Source organism: Pagrus pagrus (assembly GCF_965226575.1).
Source record: "Pagrus pagrus genome assembly, chromosome: 14".
NCBI classification, from domain to species: domain Eukaryota; kingdom Metazoa; phylum Chordata; class Actinopteri; order Spariformes; family Sparidae; genus Pagrus; species Pagrus pagrus.
This window is the reverse complement of record NC_140198.1, coordinates 18,180,437-18,206,171: the sequence shown is the minus strand read 5'-3', so window position 1 is coordinate 18,206,171 and position 25,735 is coordinate 18,180,437. Positions and strand designations below refer to the sequence as shown.

The following is a 25,735-nucleotide window of genomic DNA, read 5'->3' as shown; positions in this document are numbered from 1 at the left end:
TTTACTGTACGACTATAGAGGCCTGATTGATGCAGCGCTGCAGAGAGAGTCGTCCTTCTGTCAAGTACTACTGCAAAGGATATCTGAAGCTCTGATAATAATGGACCTTTATGTTGAATGTTGCTACACCTGTTGCTACATAGTTTGTTTTTGATGCTGGATCAAATCCTCTGAAGTGAATTTGCTAAAGGACGGTCAATATGAAGAGAAGTCTTAATTAAGGATGCAACAGTTTGCATATAGAGTACCAAAGCAAACGATCTGAATTCAAAATACATAAGATCATTCTGTAAATGATTAAAGCCTATGTGCAGACGCTCTTGGCTAAATAATAATTCAATTTAAAACAAGTATTTTTAGGAACCACATACAGAAAAGTAGGAAAAATGAAGATGAATGAATACTCACTGATGCCATAGTTCCACACAGTAAAAGTAACACCAAAACAATATGTATAGGATTTACTTTTCACTCACCAGTTCATTTAAAGTAGGTTACTTACTCTTCAAAGATGCTGTGACGATCATCTAAATAAAAATGCTTATGGGCAACCAAAACCAACGCTTACTAGTTGTTAGAAAGATGGAAGCCGAACAAAACCACATAATTGATCTGTATTATACCTTAAAAGGTGCAATATGTCAGAATTTTAGTTGAAAACATCCAAAAAAGGAAAAAAATTATCAACAGAATGTGAAGAAACAACGTTATTACTTATTTTGTTAAGGAGATAACTACAGAAGTTAGCATGCTAACGAGCTAGCCCCAGCCAATCCCAGTCCAAAGCTGTATGCACCAGCGCTCCCCCCGCGCTCCAGGCTCACCGCACGGACCACTAGCTGCATGGCTAACTGAGCTAACTAGCTAATGGCAGCAAATGGCAGTCACTCAGGTGATATGCTGCCCCCTGTTTGTTTTGTGCAGCAATTCTTACAGACTGCACCTTTAACATCAGCACCTACTTTTATCCACAAATTACATTTCAGTTAAAAAAGCTTATGGAGGTGCTGTATGAGCAAATACTGAACCACCAAATCTGGAACCACTTTTAATCAAAATGTTGAACACAGAGAAACATTCAGATATAGCTTGTTGTTCAGAGGCATGAACATTAAGAGCTTCCCTGACAGAGAGGGGATTTTATTCCAACAGTTTTTCCAGAAAACTGATTGTAATAAAGTGAAGATACATGTAAAACATCAACTTCATTATAAAAAATGTACTAATTTAATTCCCTCGAGTCATATCAGTGCAAATTGAACATGAAGAGGTGAATTTTAGTGCCATTAGAAATCATACACCCCTTGAGTTTATGCATTTGTTGTGCTGAAAAAGGATTTTAGCCGTTTACTACAGTTGTAGAACGCTTCTATATAAAGTCTTGTTAGAAAACTTCTAAAAATGATGAGAAGCTGTTACACAATGGTAAGTACGAGGGTTCATTATTTATTCTGCTCAAATTTTATAATTGTGTTAAAGTTACAGGTTTAAAACACTAATTACCATTTAAAATTGCTCTGCTGTTAAAAGATTTTCTGGGATTTTTGAAGTTAAATGTAGAAAATGTGAGCATAGTGTTGAATCTGGTGTTTCTGTGGCATCCACAGGTCTGTTGGACAAAGCAGGATTACTAAATTATCTGTAATGAATTGTTAAATAAAACCCAGAACAGCTCTTTCTCTTAATAGTTCAAGTTGCAAATATAAAACATGTACATACAGAACAATAATAAAAACAGGATGTGCTTTCTCTGCAATGTATCTCATCGTATGTATTTTTTTGTTCCTTTGTGACATAAAACTTGGACTATAAAGCTTTCACATTCAAAACTAAGTTTAATCAAATGGTCAATTAAAAGTTTATCCAATGAGATAGTACCAATTCTGGCTGGCTAACATGGCACAATTACAATTCTGAAAAGCAAATATTGCACAAAATTGTATTATACACTACTAGAACATGAATATAAGATCTGGGCATCCTACATTTGAAATTTTAAGGTTTCTCAATGGCATTAAATCTCATATCCTATTTTTCAAGTAATTTAATTGAATAAAAATGAACATCACACTGCCCTCGCACTACTTTGTGCAAAAACCTCAAGGGGAGTACAAAAAGCGTATACAGCACTGTATATGACAACATGCAATTTCACATCTCCAGCAAAGACATGCTTTAGCTTGGATACCTCAACTTACAAGTCAGGGCTAAAATCTGTAAGATGCCGCTGCTGAGACAGTAAGGTGCAATCGTTAACATTGGTGACAGAGCACAAATAAGCATTTATCAATTTGTTTCCTAAATAAAATGCTCATTATGTGACCTGCAGGAAGGAAAAAAAACCTTTGTTAATAATGCAAAAAGCAAAATGCCCATGAAATCACAGCAGTGGGCTGATCTAAGCCTGAGAATCCGATTGTCTTAGCTTAGGAGAAAGGTGTGATGTGGTGCCCTGTGTCTGGAGGGCCGACTGAGGTTGAGGCCAATTCACTTTGAATTCAAAATGTCACCTGAAGCTTCATTTTATAGGTTAATCAGTGTTCCACTACTTGTTATAAAAAGTTTGATGGAAAAAGTATTCAAATCGTTGCTATTCTGAAGAGTTTTAAAACACCTAGAACGTATCTAATGAAGTGAAATGAGAGTGCATCGACAACAACACTCCTTTCAAACAGTTTATAAAAAAATAAAGAGCCAATCTAACAATCCATGTGCCTGCCAGGACAGAACAAAGCAAACACATCAGAACTTTGCAATGTACATATTTGTTTGTTGTTACAGAGCTGGATTAGCGATCCTTTTTAGGACAAAAACTCTGACCTATGACTCATTCACAACTTGGCAGCAAACATTTGAAAACAAGACAAAACAGAAACCCACTGGAAAATGACAAAAGCAGTTGTGAACTTAATGACAACAACAGTCAAACAAAAATTGCAAACTTATTTACATTGATCACTTACTAAAATAGAAACATATCTCATCTCCATCATCTTTAAACCTAGTATGCCAAATGCTGTAATTGAAACCAGTCACATAAAAAAGGAAGATTTTTTTTGTCCCGGCAACTTAGAATGAACGGTTGAAGATGAGCGGCGCTCAGTGCACACCAATGAAGATACAATCACAAAGACTGACTACCTGTAACTCTTAACTGTCCTCATTTGGCCAAAGACTGAGATGATAATGGCATATTTTGTGAAATTCAGAAAGACCCATAAAATACCTTGGCAGCGCTTCAATACAAACAGCATATCAATAGTTCAATTTGATAAAAAGTCATATGGATATATTTCAGTGCTTTTAGGAACAATCCATTTTCTACAAATGTCAAACCCTTGCTCAGAAGTTACAGAAGTTGAGTATAACTCAGGAGTGATTGTGATGCTGTTTGAATTAATGCCTACCCAGTAATGATGATCAGACCACACAAAACAACATGTGTCAGATTTATACAGCAGTGAAGAAGCTGTATTTACTCTATAATAACTGGTCTCTGCCCTTGATTTTACTCACCAATTAAACTCTCAGTCCGCACCTCATGAAGGACATTGTAAACAACACATAAGGTAGAGCTATGGCTTAACTGTCATTAGAAAAAAAAATTGATCACTGCATGCTACAGGTCTACCTTGCAAAATAGTCCTTGTGGTGTCTGCTGAATTCTTTTGAGCTCAGTCGACACCTGGGTGTCATCACAGCTCAAACGTGCCCCCTACCATTAGGATGGAGCATCAGAAAGGCTTCAAGAAACCATAAAGTGATTTGTTGCTTCCTTAATGGTTCAAACTTTCAAGTAAATAACACAGGCCTGTAGGTTTGGAGAAGGTTTACATTCAAAACAGCCAAAACTCTTTGTTTTTAACAATTAACGATGTCAGGTCTGAGGTGACATACAACATCGATCAGCCACAGCATAAAAAACACTGACAGGTGAACAGAATAACACTGATCACCTTGTTATAATGCAATGTTCTGCTGGGAAACCATGTGGATGTTACTTTGCACCACCCACTCAAACACTATAGCAGACCAAACACACCCCCTCATGGCGATGGCACTCCCCCAGCAGGACAATGCTCCATACCACACTGTAAAAGCTAATCAGGAATGGCTCAAGCAATGTGACAAAGAGCCAAAAGTATCGACCTGGCCTCCAAATTCCCCCGATCCCTATCCAATCCAGCATCCATGGGATGCACCCCGATCCACAGAGGCCCCACCTTACAACCCAGAGGACCCAAAGGATCCTCCCAAGGTCCTGTGGTCGTGACCTGATGGGTCAGAAGTGTTTAGGCTGGACAAGGGGGACCTAAACAATATTAGGCAGATGGTTTAAAAGTTGTGGCTGATAGGTGAAGGTACTTTTTCCAGTGCTAGTACACATGCTAAAACTAAAAACTATCTTCATGTTCCAATGACAGAACCTAATATTTGATGGCTACATTGTCCTTCATCATGACATTTTTAAAGAATTGACTGTTACTAAAAAAGAGAAAGCATCTTGCAATCGTGTTGGCAACACACACTGTAGTGATGTTTGTCGCTTGGCTGTTTTGAATGTACCTCTCATTGTGCATCATTGTCTTTATCACTTAGACAAGCCACTTTCACTTTATAGGCTCTTAGGTTTGTGCAATTTAGGAGCTTTTAAAAATGTGGACTTAAACATCATCACAGCTCTGTAATACATTAAAGTTCATTCAGATCTTAGGCCTATTTTGCAAAATAATGACGAAACAAACTGTATATCAGGGTTGGGATATAGGAAAAAAAAAAACTCAGCTCTTAGTGACAGACTAATTCTGGATGATAAAATATGTTTAGCTGTTTTAAATTCACCACAATATGTGTGTTTTATACCTGCCCCAGCAGGATTCAAGGCTTCAAACATGATGCAAAAATTTAACCACTAAGAGCACAATTTCTATGCTATCAGTAGTTGCACTGGGGTCTGCAACATGATGCTTTCTTAACTGATAGCTTACACACGTCATAAAACACTTTACCTGCACTCCTGTGTGGCTTTTCAGGCGAGATCATGTCAGTTTGATCTGATAATGGCTTTTTAATCCAGGGGTATACGGCAGCTTTAAAGTTGCAACACACACTGTGGTGAATAGACCATGAATCGCCAGGAAAAGGGGTGATGGTGTCCAATTCTGTCTGACCTATTGCCCAACCCTAATATGTATAATATATGTATGGTGATGTGGTGGCACGAAACAAAGTAATGAAAGTAAGATAGATATATGGCCAAATAAATTTGAACACGTTATGGCCGTGCATCAAACTGAGGCATCGTTAGCACTAGGATAGTCCAAAGAAATCAGATGAGCACCCCCCCCCCCCGCCCCAACAGTGATGTTTGGAGTCCTATCTGAGTTCACTCCATACGTTTTAAGAATTTGCAGTCCCAGACGATTCTGATAGGCGCCTCTTCTCAACAGATATCATCTTTAAGAAATTAATTCCACTTTTGGTCCTGTTCTCCTTCCTGAATTTCATCTTCAGCATTGCTGAGTAGCTGGAGTAGCTGTTAAGGATCCAGAGGATTCCTTGCAGTCCAGGGTGGCTGGCTGGCTTGTATGTGTGGTGGTGGTTCAGGCTACTCACATTCAAAGATCTTCAAGGCAGGAGTGGTCATTTGTGAAATAAGTAGATTGGCCTCTGAAAACCTGTGGTAATGGAAAGAAAAATTGAAAATGACATCAAGCTACAGTGGTGAGTAACATGTAATGCATTAATTTGATCTGGCAAATAAGTGAATTACCTCTTATTGAACACTTGGGGGCCCCAAGGTACTCAAAACTGGTGAAGCCCACCTCCGTTGTAAGGTATGATGAGAACTGGTCAGGTTTGAGGCGGATGTTGTGATAATTCCTGCTAATATTATCCTGTCAAGTGAAAGGGAATATTAACATTTTTTTCAGGCAATCAAACCAACTTTAAGTACACCCAGTATATACGCAAGGCATTTTATTATGTGCTACAAAAGTCATGGTTTGCATCCTAACAGCCCTGTCCTCTCAGTCTCTTACCGTGAGCTTCTTCCTCCTCACGTAGGACTCCCAGGGCTGCGGCTCCAGGATGAACATGCCTCCAGGACGGAGATGTCTGTAGACTCTCTTGAAGAGCCGCTTCAGGCCACTGTCTCCCCAGTTCAGGTGAACCCATTTGGTAACACTCAGGCACATGATCACGTCGTACTCTGGCCGCTGAGTCACAAGAAGATTATCGTTCTCCAGTACGTAATTGGCCTAAAGGAGAGAAGAGGTACAGTGAGAAAAACAAGGTTTGACAGGTGAGTGCAGATTGACCCACTCATCCACAAATCATCACTTGCATATCAGGCAAGTTGCAGGTCTGAAAACCTTGTTGTCGATGAGCAGCAAAGGGAATGATTCTTTCAGGGTGCTGGACAGGGGATTATACACATTTTTTTTTTTTTTTTTAAAGTGTCCATAACATGTGTGATACTGACAATTTGATTCTTATAAAAGATTATATAGGCCATCTTCCAGTTCAGGCTGTTGACAGCGCTGTGCAACACACAAACACAGGAGCTATCAAGGAAGAATAGCCACCACATTTTACTGCTGTTCTGTGAAGCAATTTGACTGACAAATGGTGCAGAATTAATATGAACACCTCTCGACAGAATGCATTTATCAAGTAAAAAATGCCAAACTTTAGCTGGCTCTCACTTCTCAAATAGAGCTTTTCTCTGTTTCCCTCGGTTTGTAAATTAAGTGTTGTTCAGACAGAAAAGCAAACTGAATATGCCACCTCAATATGCTGTCATGGGGGACTGGTGATGGGCATTTGTCATTATTCGCTGATATTCAAGAGAAAAACATAAATCAAAAACTACTTCAAGACCTAAAATCTGTATTAATAATGACTGCCACTTGCTGCCCTAACACAGAGCACAGTGCTGCATCCGTAATTGTTTTCCATCAGTGGTGGCAGAAAGAAATTCTTGGTATTTGTTCCATGCCCATCCCTGTTGACCTTATTTTGGTTCTAGTGCTTTAAGTGGTTGCAGCAGTTATATTATTCATACTAACTTAATCGTGATTAACAGGCTTCTTCTAACACTAGGCCTTGTGTGTGTGTGTTCTTTTTGTTATATATTGTTATCTAGATTAAAATGTTAAATTTTCCATTTTGTCTAGCTGCAGTGGTAACAATCTTACTGTGGCGGTCCACCACTCTTGAATGAATGTAGAGGAAACACTGGAGCTGATAAAGAACTGCGAGAGCAAATGGTTCACAGCACGCAGGTATTCCTGATTATAATAAAGCTGTCAGGTTTAAGAATAAGAGCCAAGCATGGACTGATACACAGGATGATTGCTGCTGTGCTGAATGGCAAAAAGCAGAACAAAGGACGGAGAAAAGAGTTGATGATGATGTTATTCACAGTAGATATTTTTAAATGTTTTATCAGGAAAAGCACAGTTGTTACCATCAATAGCTGGGTTATAACAGGGTCACTGAAATATTATTTGGCAATTTTATTATTTGGAATTTAGCAATAAGGAATAAAATACACCTGCTATATTAGGTCAAAAATGCTTCCCGATACCTTTCTAAACAGTAAGTTCATACCAGTGTAGGTTTGTCAAACAGACAGTCTGACATTTCTCTCGCAAAATCCACCCTGTATTGTGCAGGCTGAGGCGGCTCAGGCGCTCATCTTGAGGCTTTCCACTCATTAACAGGAGAAGCTCTGTGCTGCAGTGCCATTATCTCTAATGCTTATAGCAGGGAGGAGGCAGTCATTGATTTCATTCAGAAACACAACTGTTTCTGCTCCCAACCAATTCATGTAACCGCCTCCAAAAAAGCCTGCAAGGCACAAGGCCAGTGGAGTGAAGATACTTAACGAGGAATGTTTTAAAAGCTGTTGTAATATTTGTCAGAATCTCAACAAAGGGTGGCACGTGATGGGCTAATGGCTTTAGAAATGCTGCCAGCCAAATCAATGTGGTAAAGAGAACAGGCTGCTTCCTCTTTGCTGCTTCCATCTTGCAGTTTCCAACTTCTTTGGCAGCTTGCGAGAATAGTGAGCCGCTGATTGGAAACACACAATGAGGTGTGCAAACATAAGGGTGTACAAATTAGTGGGAATTCCCTCCATTCACACAGTATGAACCCCTGAAAATAAACTCAAGACAATTGCAGAGACACAGAGAAGCAAACTGGTGCAGATACTTCCTTATCAAAGGACTGAACCATAAAAGATTATGGGCCTGATTACTCCATACCCTATAGGAGCAGAGTAATGTGGGTGCTTTTGTTAAACACGCATTAATATTTCATTAATTTGTTAAGGATGTTCTCGAATACATCTTAATATCCCTGAGTTGTTGAAACTTTCCAATAATGCATCCAATCATGTAAACATGGCCCATATCCTGAGAGATCAACTCTACGTGTTTGATCTATTCACCTTTTAAGGCCTGACGAAGTTAAATCTGACTGCAATTCAAAGCTGCTATTCTTTTTCTGGGTAAGTTAACACCACATGATTGTCCAGATAAGCTCCATGGTGCAACCTGCATGTTGTAATGGAAGTGACTGTGCTGCGACAAAGCTATCCCTAATTTAGAGACAAGACAATTATCATTATCAGTTTCCAGGGAGAACAAGTGGGCGCATAATACAGATGAAGTCCTCTTCTGAGATCAGTCAGGCCTCAGAGTGTTTCAGTAGCAAGCAGCCTTTCTCCTATTAAGTGTCTCTGGATGCGTTTTAAAATGTTTCACGGTGGATAAAGGCTTTTTTCCTTTACATCAAGCTGTTCATACAAGTCTTCATACATATATCAGTTGCCAACGGTGAAATATAGATGTAGATTTTATCTTAATCTGCTTTAGATCCCTCAAGATGGAATAACATGGCAACCTCATGCATGCCACCACCACTAAATGTTTACATAGAGTGCCGTCTTACCTTGATGAAGGACACATTTGAGGGGAACTCCCCAGGCCGTGTGGTGGATGTTTCTGTTAACGGCGGAGCAGCGATGGGCCCCCTGGAGATCCGTAGGGACACAGGAAAGGAGCAGCTTACAGAGTGATCAGCAGGGGGTGAATCACAATCTTCCTGGTCCATTTCCTCAGTTTTGCCGTCCTGCCTCTGGGTCTCTGTCTCACGTGTGTGATAGGAGTCATTGTCATTTATAGCCTCTGCAGGGCCACCTTCTCCTTTCACTGGCTTCCCGTTTTCATCCCAGCTCTCGGCTGCATTTTGTTTCTCGTCTGTGCCTGTGTGACTCTCACTTCCATTCCTCTCCTCCTGTTTGGTGCTCTGCACTGCACGCCTGGCCTCTTGGGTCTGCAGTTCAGACAGATAGTGTCTGATGTTCTTACGGGCTGCATGTACCAGACCGCTGTCAATATCCAGGCCCAATATGCGGGAGGGTCTTAGCATTTTGGCAATATAGAGTGTAAGGTGGCCTGAGTTGCACCCCAAATCTAAAACGTCTTTACCTTCAAACCATTCTGGACGAAGCACACGTACCCGTGGGTCTTCACTGCAGCCTGGGTTGCGGTAGCCGTAATACTTGTTGTAGTTTCCATACTGGAACTTCTTCTTCTGTTGCTCCTTTGCCTGGTTGTGGGTCTGCTGGTGTTGGCGACCTCCTGGCCCACTCCTTGGTGTGTGGAAGGACTGAGAATGTCTCTGTCCCCCACAACTCCTGTCTCCAGATCCTGACTTTCCAATCGGCGTAGAATGGGTCACAGGAGGCTCTACTTTGCCAGAGTTGCGCCTACGCTTGCGTCTGCTTGTGTGCTGGCTTGGTGCTCCTGATACGGAAGAAGTGGAATCCTCCATAGATACAGATGCCATCTCCTCCTTGCAGCTGGATGAATTGTCAGCTGTGTGCTCATGGGAATCCTCTGTGACACTGGAGAAACTGTTGGACTCTTTGGAGACATCTAGCGCAGAGCATGAGGCTAACATACCTGGAAGCGGTGCAGAGGCGCCCGTTTTAACCTCACTTTTTCCTGATTCTGAAAGGTTGATCTGTGCTGTTGAAATCCCACTACCAGTACCACCACCAACCCCACCTCCACCTCCTCCTCCTCCTCCATGGTGTCTGTTGCGGTGTCTCTTCCTGCCACCACTCTTGAAGGGGGACACCAAAAAGCTGCTGTCAGCTATGCCGCTGTTCAGGTTCAGTGGATCTGTGATGTCTCTGGGGATGAGGATCTCTACGGGGTCTCGACTTTTTGCTGGCAGAGGGGAGGATTTGGGTGTCTCTGCATTCAGTGCCTTGTTGACCTCCTCGTCCAGCAGGCTGTTGAGATTTAGTGGATCAAAAATGTTCCCACCCAGTAGGAAGTTGGTTGGCAGGACGGAGTCACTCTCAGAGTTCGCCCTTCGTCTCCTCTTGCCAGATGTGGGATGCTTGAAACTAAAGTTAGCTGTGTTGCGGCGCTTTGATAGCTTTGTTTGTTGCTGCTGTTTGGAATGATGAAAGCTGTTCCTGCGATTGATGTTATTCTCGTTCCCTCTGGCTCTCTGTCCACCGTCGTCTGAGTGGGTGAGTGTGTCAGTTGTGCTGGTGTGTTTTGGTGACGCCGTCGTGCCCGGGACAGGACAAGCAGCTGCAAAATCAGGGGTGGCGGCGGTGCCTTCCACCATCATTGATATAGTGCTGTAACCTCCAGTGCACTCCGACAGCTGCAGAGATGATGTTGAGCAGGCCTGTGGGCTGCCAGTTTTTACAGTATCCTCATCAACAGACATCTCTTTTGGTTTCCGGAGCTGATGTAGACATGGAAATACTTCTGGATCTGAAAGTGAAAAGAAACACTTTGAAATGGAGCTGCAAGGGTTAGTATATCAAAAGAAAATTAATTGCCCACTATTTTGACCACTGATTAATCGTTTCAGTCGTTTTCCAAGGAAAAATGCTAAACATTTGCTGGTTTAAGCTTCTTTAATTTAAGGATTTGCTTTGCTAACTTTGGTGCACTGGTGTACTCAGGGGAGATCTGGTGCCCCCATGTTTGATAAAACGCTGTGAAACTCTGTGCCCTCTTGGATGCCCCTATAGATAAAACATGATAAAGTGACCCGTAGGATGCCCTTCCAGCAAAAAACACTGGTGAAGTGTCCAGTCTTCACTATAAAAATATCACAAGTCTTTTTAAATTTTTTTTGCCCCTGCCCCTCAAACAGCCTTAGTCCGTCACCGCTCAGTTTCATTTACTCTTGTTTGAATGTTGATTAATGTGCATCGTCCCTTCTTAAAAACAATGAATTTCTTTGCCATCTATGATAGTAAATGAAGAGTCTTTGGGTTGTGGACTGCTGGATAAACAAAAGAAGTCATGTGAGGATGTCACTTTGAGCTCTGTGATATTGGGATGAGCATTTTCCACATTTTTTTTTTTTTTGGACTATTTAAAGACTATGGGATTAATGGATGAAACGTGAGATAATGTAAATAATCATTAGCTGCAGCCATATCTGGAAACCTCTACAATGCATCTTCATAGAATGAGGGTCAGCAGAAGTTCACATCGTGGTCAATCACTTTGTATCCACAGAGGAGGATGCACCAGATAACCCCCCACTTCCCACTGTCATCTCCTAACATAGTGTTGGGAGAATAACAAAAGTCTCCCTTATTAAATGCAGGGTCTCCAGGGCTACACCATCATCAGTCTGGGTATCTGACGTCGGAAGCATGTCTACTCAGGGGTTACTGACCTGAAAAGTTTAGCAGTCACTGTGTTGGACAGTTTATCTAGTTAGCAAGCTAGCTCCTAGCTTCTCTATCGCGGGCCAGAACACTGAAACGTCGACTCAACGTTCAGCTCCACTCCGGCCAACAAGCGTTACCAGACAAACAGTCAAGTACCCACCTCGATAGGCTGCTGCCTGAACCCCACAAAAACCGCGAGTCACGTTTACGAAAGTGCTACAATCTAGCAGATGGCCACCTATTCGCGCACAGTCAACAGAGTAGTCACCATCAAAGTAACAGTCTCACCTCACAGCTCTCCCCGCCTCCGGCCGGACTGTCACTGCCGCGCACTCTCTCTCGACTCGAGCTAACGTTAGCTGCTAGCTCACAAGTGTCCCTTCATCAACACAACGGTGGCAAGCGACGCGGGCACGCCAGCAGGCACAGCGCGGTTGTTCCGTGCCGGTCCGTCCGCGACAAAGGCTCCTCTGTCCTCCAAACTGTCTTGTCGACTTCTTCAGTGAACTCCTAGTCGCCCTGTGTCAGGCAGGTTGGTGAATAAATTATTCCATTCGCTGATAGAGTCGGCATGGCGGCGCATCCGGGCTCCGAGCTGCAGCCCAAGATGACTGGGGCGGGGATCTGTGACTGGGAGGAGGACTCCGTCTTTAGGATATTATAATGAGCCTCACGGATCCTCATTATCATCAGGGCTGAAGCAGGGCCTGCCTTCTTTAGCCATTAATAAACCAGCTGTTTGAATCAATCGATCAGTTGTTCAGCTGGGTTGTTTGCTCAGAAGATAGTAAAGTCAAAAACTTACAGTGGCTACAGGGAGAAACACAGACACATATAAAGACAATACAGAACCACAACAAAAAGGACACAAACAAACAAAAACAATAACATGATGTTCCTTTGTGGTAGGCTTTTCATATATTATGTTTTTGTTATGTCGACCGATAAGGCTTTTCAGGTCCAATATCGATACTGATTATTAGAAATCAAGGAGACTGGAAACAGATATTTGGGACCAATATTCATTTACATTAAAAAATGTAATTCTTTGTGTCAACATGTTGAAGAAGCAGTAGTGGAATGAACCCACGTACAATATACTCAAGGACTATTCTTACATTCTCTTAAGTACATTTATTTGATACATTTAGTTACTAGTTACTTTGCAGATTCAGATTATGCAGTGTTTAGAGGATATTAACTGTGACATGTTACCGATCGGATTGTGTTGTGGGCAGGACATTGTGTGAGAGGATGTTGCATCAGAGCTAAAGTAGCACATTTTTAAATTAATTTATTTAATCGGCAATCTGACAGAAAAATCACAGAAACCGATAATCGAAAAAAAATGCAGAATATCAGCCAGATATTTGGCCAGGGCTGATAATCGGTCTACCACTACTATAAACATAGGACTAAATGTATGTTTTCACTACCGACAAGCAGGAACACTTTCTTCCTGAATATTCAGATTAACATATTACACGACCCTCATGTATGGAGCCAAGTCGTTTTTAAGGCAGGGTTGCATGGTATGAGATTTTCACTGTACGACATCCATCTCCGATAATAAAACAGTCTCATGGTCACACGGTACATGATATAACACAATTCTTGTCATTTCTATTGTCTGTAAAAGGTGCAATATGTTGATTTAAAGAAGAAATTTCAAGAGAAGAGAAAAATCTGAGCTATTTGATTTTCATGACTGAATAAACTGAATAAACAAACTGTCCTCAAAGGACAACACGATTTAATAATGTTTACGTGGTTTATGTTAGCAGGAGCCTTCTTGGTAGCCATCTGTTTGTTGTCAAACAGGGTTCTGGGGTCCTTATTTCCCTCGAGAACGGCTTGTTTATATGGAAATATATCAGAATTTGTATTATTACCTTATTAATATTGAAACATTAACTTTTGGAGTTTTTTCCACAAAACTCTTAATGCACCTTTAAGTGAATGAAAAGAAAGGTTTTTTGGTTGGACATGAAAATGTTATTATTTATTATTTATTTATTTATTAACTCCATGCGGTAGAATTTAATACAGTAGATAAGCAAACGTAAACGGTATGATAATTGTCAATTTTCATACCAAAGTGTACCTTCAGAATGGCGTACCGCTGCAACCCTATTTAAGACCTTTACAGGTATAGATGTTTCAGTCCAAGTGTTGTTCTGAAAAATGTCAAAATTTTGATTATTTAACAAACAAGAATATTTTTCTGAGATGTTCCACGTGACATTTCAAGTGTTTATTAATAAATGCAGTGTTCAGAAGGAATGCACTCTGGACTAGAATTATGTTTATAGAGTTTCGAGCAGCCATAATGAAATGTAATGATTGCAGCCTCTTGCAGTAAGATCAGGGAGATCAGGGAGTTTTTTTTTTCACTTTGTCTTCTCTCTGCACAGATGGATGAGTCGCCTATATAATGTGGAGACAATCTGAATGCAACTTCGGTCTCACAGTAAGATTGCCCACACAATCATTACCAAATTGATTTGATGTTTCTATATGTCAATTTTAAACTCAAAGACTTCTTGGTTATTTGGTTTACCGCAGCACCACAACCACGGCTACGATCCACAAACCAGCTGTTGGTGCTGTTGCTCTGATGACACCTTCTCAGTCAATTTCAAGGCCACAATCTACAAGGTAGGTGTGTTCCCCCTATCATTGCTCCCCTGACCAGTGTCTAGCGTAAGCCTTAAATTAGAGCTCTGGATGTGATCTAAGAGGAAATTGTGCTGAGGTCGCAGGGCGGCTTTTTGTCACTTCCATTTGCACATAACTGCGGTCATTCAACACTGCAGCCGGTGACAGGGTTTGATAAACGCCTATGTTAAAGATACACAGAGCAGCAAATTGATGAGTGCTGCTGCCACCAAACAGATTCTCTAGATGACTTAGAGCTTTTATTTCACCGACCTTGTCTTTGTGATCTGAATCTCGAATTGAGTTTTGCGCCTTAATGGTACAGATAAAGATCATTGCATACACATAAGTTACATATTTAATGCAGAGTTACTGATGTTAGCACAATGTGTGTTCTTTTAAAATTCCTGAGACATTCTGTCGGTCAGATACATATCAGAACAAGGTTTTACAAGGTTGAAGGTCTTTTGTAAGCAGTAGGCAATTTGTTAATTTTTAACAGGGGGGATGGTCCCGGTTCATTTCATTAACCTGTGACTGGCAAACTGACTCTCTGTTATTTTTGTTTGTTTCTGCCACTAGGGGATGGATTGGGAGGATGGCAGGTTAACAAGTGGGGATGCATTTTGGCCATTTTGCTGATAAGGGGGTTGGTATCCCCCTGGATCCCACCTCAAATCCCCTGGTTGTAAGGTATGATATGTCAAATTGAGTGATGTTTAGTTCAATGGTATAAGTTTCTGTCTTTGGGAACACACACACAATGTGATGCAGAGCAGTATGACCTTTATTACAAGTTCACTGAGATAAAACAAATCACTCAACTCATCTCCAACAGACCAAGGACCCTTGAGTTGAGTCTAGATATTGTAAACAATTCTGTTAAATATTAAAAATGGACCTACAATAACATGCAGGCTGAGCTTTAGTGCCACATGTAAACAGGTCGGCAGCAGTTGTAGCATGGCTAATGTACAATGCACTAGCCTCACCCTCTGCAGTTTGCTCTGGTGGTATCTGAGGTATCTGAATATCCGTACACTTGGGATAATAATACAGATAACCAGCCATTATGTTACAGTTAGTTTGCTTGCTCACATAATTGCATAAGTAATCATCATAGTGTATTTTGATACACATTGACATAAATCCAACATATTACTAGCTTAGCACATTTAATTAATTAAAAAAAATAATTTCAAACAATAGTTTGGTGGCCCCCCCTGTTGTAACTCTGAGGACCGCCAGGGGTCATGGACCCCCTGTTGAAAACATGACATGAGGGTAGTTCACTCTAGTCCAGTTAGTTCAACAATACAACAATACAACCTTTCCTTATTAAATGGATGCAAGTTATTATAGTATATCATGACTTGTAGAAAAAAAAATGTTTTGAGTACACCGAAGGTTTAAAGCACTTTATTTGATAAAGTAAACATCTGAAATAGATATATGGCTATACCTAATTAAGCATGAAATGAACATTCACAGCATTTGCTCCAGTGATTCCTGTGCTTATTCCTTAAAGTGCAGCAAAGAGAAAGGGACGAGGGAATGAACACACATTTCCCCAACTCTTTGCAATTAAGAAAATTACGTTTTTTTGCTTGTTTTAACAGACTGGGACACAGTTATGTAAAAAGACATTGTGCTGAAGGTTAACATCTGAATTTACTGACAACTTGCTGTCCTCCAAGTTGCCACTAGGGGGAGACACAATATGAGCTTATCGATATGCTGTACACCATAGGCGTGTGTATACTTTAGCAGTATTTCAGTTCACTCGCACTCTTTCTCTCTAATCTTTTTATTCACACAACGGTTGGTAATTGTAACGATTTTATTATTGTATCAGATTAAAGTGTTGCTGTTTAGCTTTCCCAATAAGTTGGCCTATTATGAAATAAAAGAGAAAAAGGAAGACATTCCTTTTGACAACAGTGATATTGTGTTCATGAGAAATTCATGAACATTGTGGCTGGTATGATTCACGCGTTAAAACAATGGCCTCAGTCCACCCAGAGAGAGGCTTCAGTGTCTGCAGCTGTGGCAACAGGAGTGTTTGTGTTTTTAGGTAAGAAATGCCTCTAGTGGAAAGAAAGGAAAACACTACCAGCCCTCAAGGAATCTGGCAAGCTTTTGTTTTGAATAGCTAATGTAACAAGAGTTTATTCTTTATTGATACTAAAGGCTGGAATTTCTTGGCTTACCTCCATTCTCCAAATTATAACACAAGGTTTCATGATGATGAGGGATAGTTTGACCAGGTCCAGAAACATCCAGGAAAATGCAGTTTTTTTTAATAGTTGGCGCTAAAGTGTGTTGATTTTTATCACACACATATATTCCCAAATCTGGCAGCTTTATGTCTAGCTTTCCACTTGAGTTGCCATGGTCCGCTGCAGATTTCTCTTAGCAACATGACAACACCGTATGTACATCCACTTACATCAGAGATTTATGCAGATTTATGCAGAACACTTTTACTGATTTAACCACATGCTGGCATTTAAACTTCAGGGTATAACTGAATAAAAGAGCTATCATATGACTTCTTATTCACTTAACAATTACAGCAATCCTTGTGACATCTTTAAACACGGCGTGAGCCATAACCACACATAAAAATATACTGTTTGTAATGAAAAAGCTCAAATATTACGTTTCCTATCATGATGTTCTAATAAAAAGATTATCGTGAGTCCTCGAAGCTAATATGGTGGAAAAAATGAAATATCCTAAATAAGTGATGAACTGGAACGCTTAAATATGGATAAGAAAGGCTGCATTTTTTATTTAACCATAGATGGGAGTGGGTTTTTTTTTTTCAAACAGGATCCCCACACTTGATATTCTCTGCTGTTGAGTTGACAGCATGTTCCTAATTGGGTTCCAGTGCCACAGACTCTGTTGGGTAAATGAGTCACCCCCTCTCTAATCTCTATAGAAGGGGAAAATGGGGAGAGAGGGTACCTGTTCCCCCGCCTCTGTCCCTCTCTTTTCTCATGTTAATGGGGGTGCGGTCCTCGATCCCGGGCACCATCTGCCCTTCCTCGGGGTTTGGGCCCCAAGCACTCCAGACGTGTCCCATTGTTTGCGTGTGTCCAAGCAGAAAGTGGTGAGTAGGGATGGTTCTTGTGGCCCAAAAGGCTCCTCCGTCAACAGCACGAGCCTGCTGTTCATTAGCCTACATGTGACGGAGGGAGGGGGGCTGCTCGCGTGCCCCGTGTGCAGTAACATCAGGGCCTTCCGCCGTTTGTTCTGCTGTGAGGGCTGCACAGATTTTATGTGTGATGTCCTTGTCGAGTAACCGTTGGCCGAGGGGATGAATCCACAGGTCAGCATGCTCTCTAAAGTAGATTATAGCAGAGATATTGTGATAACAGATGATCTTTTGACTGATCTATTGTGCTCCGAACATGATGCATAATTCATTAAAATTTTGTCAAAATCTAACAATAATGTGTGGGGGGCTGGTGAACAAACAAATGAATAGACTTAAGGCGGTGATGATGCAAACTCCCAGACACCATAACCTGCAAAAAATAAAAGATATTACTTTTTATACAGACGCATAGAGTCCACACAAGGGCCGTCACAATATCAGATTTTCACCACACGATTATCGTAGCCAAACAAATTCACAATAACGATATTGTCGCGATATCTATGCAAATTTGAAAAAATTAAAGCAATCAAATCTCTCTTTAACATTGTTCAGTGTGTGTTTTGTCTCTTGTTTTGGCAAAAAAATGACCCTCAAAATACAACTTGTAGGGAGGTGGAGAGAGTCTGTAACCATAACTGTAAAAAAAAAAATGTATACAAAAAGACAGTTGCACTCAATTACTAGTGAAAAGGCATCCAGATGGTAAACATCATTAACAAAAGATGCACAAGGCCGAACATCTTCACTGTATTATTCACAGGATATTATCATATGTGTATTTTTAACACGATAATAATATTTCATTATTTTATATCACCTTTATCATTATTATAGCAATATCGCGACACCCCAGTCTGCACACTAAATAAATGCTCCTGTAAACATTTATTACCTGCACATGTAGACCTCCACTTTTTTGATGTATGTGCTTCTACACATTTTTTGCATGACTATTACTTTTTATACCAAAATGTTAGGGACTGCACGACACATCGGGCTCGTCATCGGTAGGTGCCAATAAAGGCTTTAAAGTCAAATACCCGCATCAGCCTGAAAAAGAGCGTTTCTGCAGATAAAATGACAATCACACCCATAATATGAATTTTCTGCTGCTAGGGGTCTCTCAGTCAACAAACAAAAACAAATGCCATACGTAGTGTGGGATGATGACAGTTGCGGTCTTCTTTGTTAAATAACCACTATTGCTGCTGAAAATCTGTCTCTTTGACTCAGGAAGAAATGTTCACAGTCAAGGTAATATAATAAAGTTCTATTAAGGTTATGTTTAATCACTTTAGCTCTCTTTCTCTCTCCAAGAAGTTAGCAACAGGTGACCAAAGAAACTCAACCTTACCTTGAGTAAAATACAAAGCGGATAAAATAATAAAAGCAATAAAATAGAATACACAAAAGAGAGAAAACACACACAATAATAAAGCAGATAAAATCACTGGAAGGCAATTTTAAACAAGTGGATTTTCAAAAGTGATTCAAAAGATGAGACTGAGTTTGCAGCCCTGATCTCCTCAGGCAGGTCTTGGAGCTCTAACTGCAAAGGCTCTATCACCTTTGTGAATTAATCCAGACCCCGGAACAACAAGAAAAGATGCATCTGAGGATCTCGGTATCTGATTCTGCAATCGGCCAAAATGAGTTGGAAAATATCAGCAAAATTCCAATATTGTGCATCCCTACTGAACTTGAAATAAATAGCACATCACAAAATAAAATCATAAAGCACAGAAACAATAGAAAGGTTTCTATTAGTGTAATAAGACAGAGGAGTTCTGTTAATATTCACTACCCACTTAATGCTTTTTAGGGTCACAGATGTTACATATACTGAACCAAAAGGGGAGTGGATGGGTATCTTACTTGAGCTAATTATTATAGCTTGGTTGACACGCGTCATCCCCACTGAGCTCCGTCAAAATTGGGTTTTCTGAGGTTTGACAGATGGATGAATGAACTAAAGGGCGGAGACCAAACCAGAGTTGCCCTTTCTCAATTTCATTATTGTGGGAGGACGACAAGATGACAGATCAAAATGTCATTTGCAATCTTGGGTTGAAATGTGCTGTGATAACCTTTGGTATAACTAATTAGATCACACTGCAAATTATTCCGTGGAAATCGAAAGAAAGGTTTTTTATTAAATCAAGCAGATATTGAAAGTTAAATTAAGCAGAAATAGGTTACAACTATGCTCCCTTTAAAGTTTTAATAACTAAAAGGAAAGGTGTTGAACCTCCAGGTTAGATTTGGTGGTGGTCATACTTGGCAGCCAGGTGTGTGCGCTGTTTATGGCCCACCTACGAATCCTCATGTGAACTGACAAGATAACCTCCCAGTTACCCGACACAACACTGACAAGCAGATTACGACTTTCCATCGGTCCTGCCCTCCTCATTTTCAAAGCTACACGCTGCTGGCTGCATTCAGATTAGTTATTGAACTGTCCAAGCGGAGGGAAACAAGGCCGCTTCAGAGGCACAGCACACAATAAGCCAGCTGTCAGTGGGAGGGGCTTGTTCAGACCAGGGTTGTCATGGATAGGACTGTTTGTGGTGTGTTGCCCTGTGAGAGCCGATAGGTGCTCATGTATGAGGCCGGCCGCCATGCACTGATTAGTATTGACACAAGGCTTGGTTGAGAACAGGCAAGTGAGGAGAGGTAAAGAATTATTTATTAAGTATTCAACATGTCAGCCGAGGTGAAGTGAATAGGGACACACTGGTTTGTGGATGAGGGACGGTGGTGTGCAACTGTTGCATATTGAGATGATGATGAAGAAAACCAGTAATTTTATAACGAAAATTGAGACACTGTGCTGAAGAAGATGTTGAGTTTTGTTGGATTGCACTAATGCTGCTTTACCACTGACCACCGGCCACCGGCCACTGACCCTGCATATCCTTTTTATAACACTTGTGTAACAGCTGTATTATACCTGACCTTTATAAGCACTCACACAGACTCCTCTCTCTATCCCCCAGAGGCCACCCATGTTCCACCCCCACACCTGTTTTACATTCAAAGGTGTGTCCCTGTGCCTCCTCACATCACAGCTGATGTCCTTGCAAAAGGTTTCAAATTACCTAACAATGTGATTCCACTCAACTACACTGAATGATGCGTTGTTACGCTGAAATAATATAGAACAAGAGTTTTTTGGTTGTATGATTTAGACTGTTTTCATAACACAACACCTTCTGACTTGTCTGACAGGAATATTATCAGATCCATATAATTTGTTATTGTCATTTTCATGTTTTATTTCATTATTAGTTGCACACATTTTGGTTTATCTCCGGATTGTTGCATTCAGTTGTTTGGTAAATACTGGTAATTTTGAATTTATTTAAGGATAATTTCACCCAAAAATGAAATTTCAGTCATTATCTGCTCACCTCCATGACAATCGAGAGTCAGCTGTTTCGAAGTTTGTTTAATATTATTTTTTCTGTTGTTCTTTTACGCTTTCAAACAAGTCCCCATCTACTGTTGTTACGATGCTGTTTTGCTGTGAATTGTTTGTGGACTACAAAACTTCACACGACTTTTCACTGACATGCGGATGAGAATGGCAGATATTTCATTTTTGGATGAACTTATCCTTTGAGAGATAAATATTTAATCAGCACGGCTAATACCTCACATATTTGCTGTTTTGAATGTATAATGCCAACACTCTTCACCTTTGTTTACCCCCGATAATAACATCAGTCTGCAGCTGCCTCTTTTTATAGTCCAAGATAATTTCAGTGTAAGATGGATTTGTACATAGTAGATTCCACTGTCGCACAAATGTCATAATAAAAATCCCCTGATCCCTCTTAAGAACGGATTTACCAGATTGTGTTACAACCCAGAGGTTATGGTATGTTGAATGGGAAAAGTTGCATTGTAGTGGACAAAATACTAGAGCAGGATGAGACTTTATGTCACTTTAAGAATAGAAACAAAAAGGGAGTTATGTAATATTGTTGTAGTACAACAGCAGTATATTTCTACAATTCTGCATCTTAGACTGAGTAATTTCCCTGTACAGCTCTGTGATTAGATATATTTCACCGGAAAATGAATGACTTGCTTCTTCCTTAATGTAAATACAATTGTTTTGATATCGTCGTATTTTATCGGCACAGACCTTTCAAATGAGTTTAGCATCATACGCATTCATGTAATAGATTTACAAGGAAAACTACGATAGTCCGTTCACATTCAACACGTCACACCAGCCTCACAGCAATCAGACACAGCGGACTATGATACTGCAAAATGTCAATAAGAGTCCCTCCATAAGCGCCAGCACATGCCACCCCCATTCAGGGTAACCACAGATTAACAGTGTGTTGGTAAAGGCACAAACTGCATTCGTGATCCAAAACATACGGCAGCAAGAGTTGGACGAACTGCTCCCTCTTAGCCTTAGCATCCTCTTTGAGTAAGCAGGTTGAAACATGAAACATAGCCTACATTTAAAATCTTGGCAAAACAGCCAAGGTGTTAAGTGCACAACATTAAACCGTTCTGTAATCTGTAATTACTGCGCTCAGCTGTCAGCGCTTACATTGCTGTTGAGCATTTTTTGCGCTGTGAAAGATGGGGAACAGACTTAATGAGCTCTCGTATCATGGTGGGTAACATATCAATACCATAATCAGCAGGATAGAGGCCTACTAACCTCAATTATTTTCCTTTGGGGGTAATCTCTGCTGTGCCAGCGCACACAAAAAGTAGTTTTTCTGTTTGTGACTGAGGCTGTAGCATGGATGAGCGTGACCTATTATCTTTTACATGCCAAGTTACCAGTGGAGGGCTTACAGAAGTTAATCTGATGTGGTAAAATGAAGAGCATTTAATACACTGTCTCGGTCCATACCAGCCCTCTTTCGTCTGTTTTATCCACTCAAACGAGCACACTTAGACAAATGTGTAACGCTCCATCTGCTTTTTGTTGGAGGATTATTTGTGCAATTTATTGTCACGTCATTTTATCAATCAACAAAGTTTTTATACACATTTTGATTGTAAAAACGTGGGAAAAAAAGAGTAAGTGGGACTTAAAGTAAGTCACACCACAGGATTAGGCAGCTGCATCAGAATGAAAGAAACAGTTTTTAGATTAATTTATTTTATTGGCAGTTGAGGGGGAAAAAACAGATTCTAACTATTGGGAAAATGCTGAATATGATCCAATTGTTGGCCATCGTCAGTAATCAGTCTATCCCTAAATTACTTTATTTAAGATGTGCTTGATTTTGTGAATATTACGACTAGTGTCATTGCCAATTATAGTGTTCATAGTTGTATAAAAAGTCTCATAATAGACAGACCTGCCCGATCATAGCTATTTGAATGTGTCAGACAATCAGTTTCTTTCATTCCTTAATTTAGTGTCTAACTGTACTACAGCTTCGATGAATGAAATCAACGTTACCTGATGTCTGCATTAACTAAAGGAAAATCGCACAGTTGTTATGACAAGATATATTTTCCTGCACGGGTGAGAGGTGAGAGATTTTATTGATCTCAGTTGCGGAAATTGAAGTTTAGATCAGTGGGATTCACCTGTACACTTCCTCTCTTCTCATATATCATCATTTCCTGCAAGGCTTGCACGTCTCTCTGAAGCATCCCTCTGCCTCTGCTCCTGTGGCACATTGAACTCTACCATAATATGATAATCTAAAACCATAATATGATATGGTTTATACAGCAGTAATTGACCAGTGCTGTGATTATTTGATTGTAGACAAAAGAACCTGTCATCTCAAATTTCCTCCTCCATTTTGCAGAATGAGACATTCTTCTTGCACTGATGAAGGATCTTCTTGGAAATTCTGCTACATACCAGCAGAGATGACATTTCAGATTCATATTGCCAACAAAAATTGTGTGATGTTTCCGTTTGTAGGACTTATGGCTGGCCTTGCCGAGTTGGTAAACCAAAGGGATTCTGTAGCACATGAAAGACTGAACTGAAGAAAATCATGTTGAGCGTGCACTGCTGTAATGCACAATGTTTCATTTTATTCCAGAAGGCAAAACTATAAAGAAAGAACCAATATCACAAATCTTTGAATCCATCTACAGGCATACTAGCTTACTTAGTACTTGGGCAACTTCAAGCACCACCATGAATAAATACTGACAATGCTAATAGGATGATGTAAGCAGGTATAATGTTTACCAAGTTCTTGATCTCAGATAGCATTTTAGGATTATATCATTTGCTAAAACAACCCAATCCCCACAATAAATGTTGACATTGTACATTTTTGCAAACCAAAATATGCTAAAAACATTACATTTCTTTGCATTTCAACTTCATGTTTCTTGATGTTGTTTTCAATTTTATGTTGCAACAGTGCTGTGCTTGAGTCTGGTCAGGTTTTGGCACACATAACACTTGGTTAGGGTTTGGAAAAACATGTTCTCACTCCCAACTCGTCAAATAAGGCAGCTTGGTCAGTGACCTTTAAACTATGACACTACCTTCCTCTCTAGTGTCAGTTTGGCATGTGAAGGGCTCCGCGGTCAAGTTAGCCAAACAGGATCACTTACTAGGCAGATGTATTTGATGTGTTGGGAATGAGAACCGGCTGGAAAAGATCATGCTTTGGCTTAAATACAGTTTGTGGACCAACACACTGACACATTGTCATCCATAAAGCAACACCTCTAGCATTGCTGAAAAGGAACTTATAATTTACTAAATTGGCTTTTTCTCCCACTCTTCATTTGCAATTATCTCATCTAATGAAAATAGACGTAAAGATCTAGATGCCATATTACACAATTATAACAGTGTTTGTTAGAAACCTACTTAATTATGCTACTGATTAGATTATTAGTCAGGGCATATGTTTGTAATACAGATATGTAGCTTATAAATATTATAAAAAGCAGTTTTCCCAACTCTGCTCCCAACACTAGTAAATTCCAGACAGGGCTTATTATAAAATGTCACCACAGAGATGTGCTCTGCCTGTGAGGATATTTATAGGATTCATTATATAAACTGATCACTGACAGCAGCCTATGGGTACTAGTAAATCGTGCTCCTCCTCAGTGCAGCTGCAGGTTGTTCAGTCAGCTACTGATCCGAGCTTTAGGAGAGTATCTGCCTGGAGTAATACTCGGCAGAGTTTATGTGTAAATATGACATATTTAAGAGATTGTGGAATAGAAGAAATAGTGCATCAGTCAGTACAGCTGCTGGAGCCTCCAGTCTTTGAGACCAGATACGGAGACGGAGACACTGTGTGTAAATGAGAGATTTTATTCATTCATATCTGATGTGTTGGTTTTTACTTAAAACATTTTATGCATTCTTATCTATGGTGACTTACAATGAGGGAGCAGGTATAGGTTCAGTACTCATATAGGACACGTCCGCAACACATGTGGTTGTGAAAGGACAGACACAGCCAGTGTAGAAAGTCTGACCTTTCTTGTCATTGTTGCCATCCCAGTTTGTTTCTTTCAGAGTGCTTGTCTCACAGAGCGGACTGAGCGAGTTAATCCAGGTGAAACGAATAATCCTTTGTTGCTTTCACCTGTTAAGTCTGCTTGAATCTACAAAATTAAGGCAAAATCAAAGATTAAAGATGGACTGAAGCATCATGTGGCGACTAATCAGTGCAGTCACGTAAAGAAGTGCTTTTCTCTGTGTGTGAATGCGTGTGTTATATCTGTGTTGAGTCCAGTTTCTGGCCCCAGAAGTATTAGGAGCAATCCAACAGATTACAGGGTTGTAACAGGGTTACAGTTAGTGAACTAACAGCCCTTTATAACTGGAAGAAAACTGATTATACCATGAAACTGTCTCTGTAATGGATGTGTGTGGTTGCTGTGGTCCAAATAACAAAAAACATTGAATATGAGAGTGCAAAAGCCATGAATTGATAAACCCTGGTTCCTGACCTGTTCCATGGTGGCTCAGTGTGCTCTCTGTGTTTTTATGGGTTCCTCTTGACTCCAAGATATGTTGTGGTACGGCCCGTTTTAGGGGTGTCGGACCGTGACATAAGGACGAGGAGTGTACACCAGGGCAAATGATGAACAATTGATTTCTTTATGCGGGGGATGAGCTATTTACAACAAGTGAAGCTGACTAAGGCCAAAATAACCAACAAAACCTAAACTCCCAGTTAAAACAACCTAAGCCCTAA

At 40.3% G+C, this 25,735-nt stretch overlaps 1 protein-coding gene across 2 annotated transcripts; it reads right to left on the bottom strand.

Moving 5' to 3' along the window:
* Positions 1 to 2,661: 2,661 nt before the first annotated feature.
* On the bottom strand, positions 2,662 to 12,344 carry LOC311269651 (7SK snRNA methylphosphate capping enzyme-like). Of its 2 annotated transcripts, none has more exons than XM_084373961.1 (5): positions 12,017 to 12,344; positions 8,962 to 10,811; positions 6,042 to 6,260; positions 5,774 to 5,897; positions 2,662 to 5,678 (listed from the first exon to the last, which is right to left on the bottom strand). In XM_084373961.1, the coding sequence occupies exons 2-5, from the start codon at positions 10,762 to 10,764 to the stop codon at positions 5,644 to 5,646; spliced, it is 2,181 nt and encodes a 726-aa protein (XP_084230087.1). In that variant the 5' UTR covers positions 10,765 to 10,811; positions 12,017 to 12,344; the 3' UTR covers positions 2,662 to 5,643. The 2 variants fall into 2 exon arrangements, with proteins under 2 accessions (XP_084230087.1, XP_084230088.1); XM_084373962.1 differs by lacking the exon at positions 12,017 to 12,344 and adding an exon at positions 11,889 to 12,006.
* Positions 12,345 to 25,735: the final 13,391 nt, after the last annotated feature.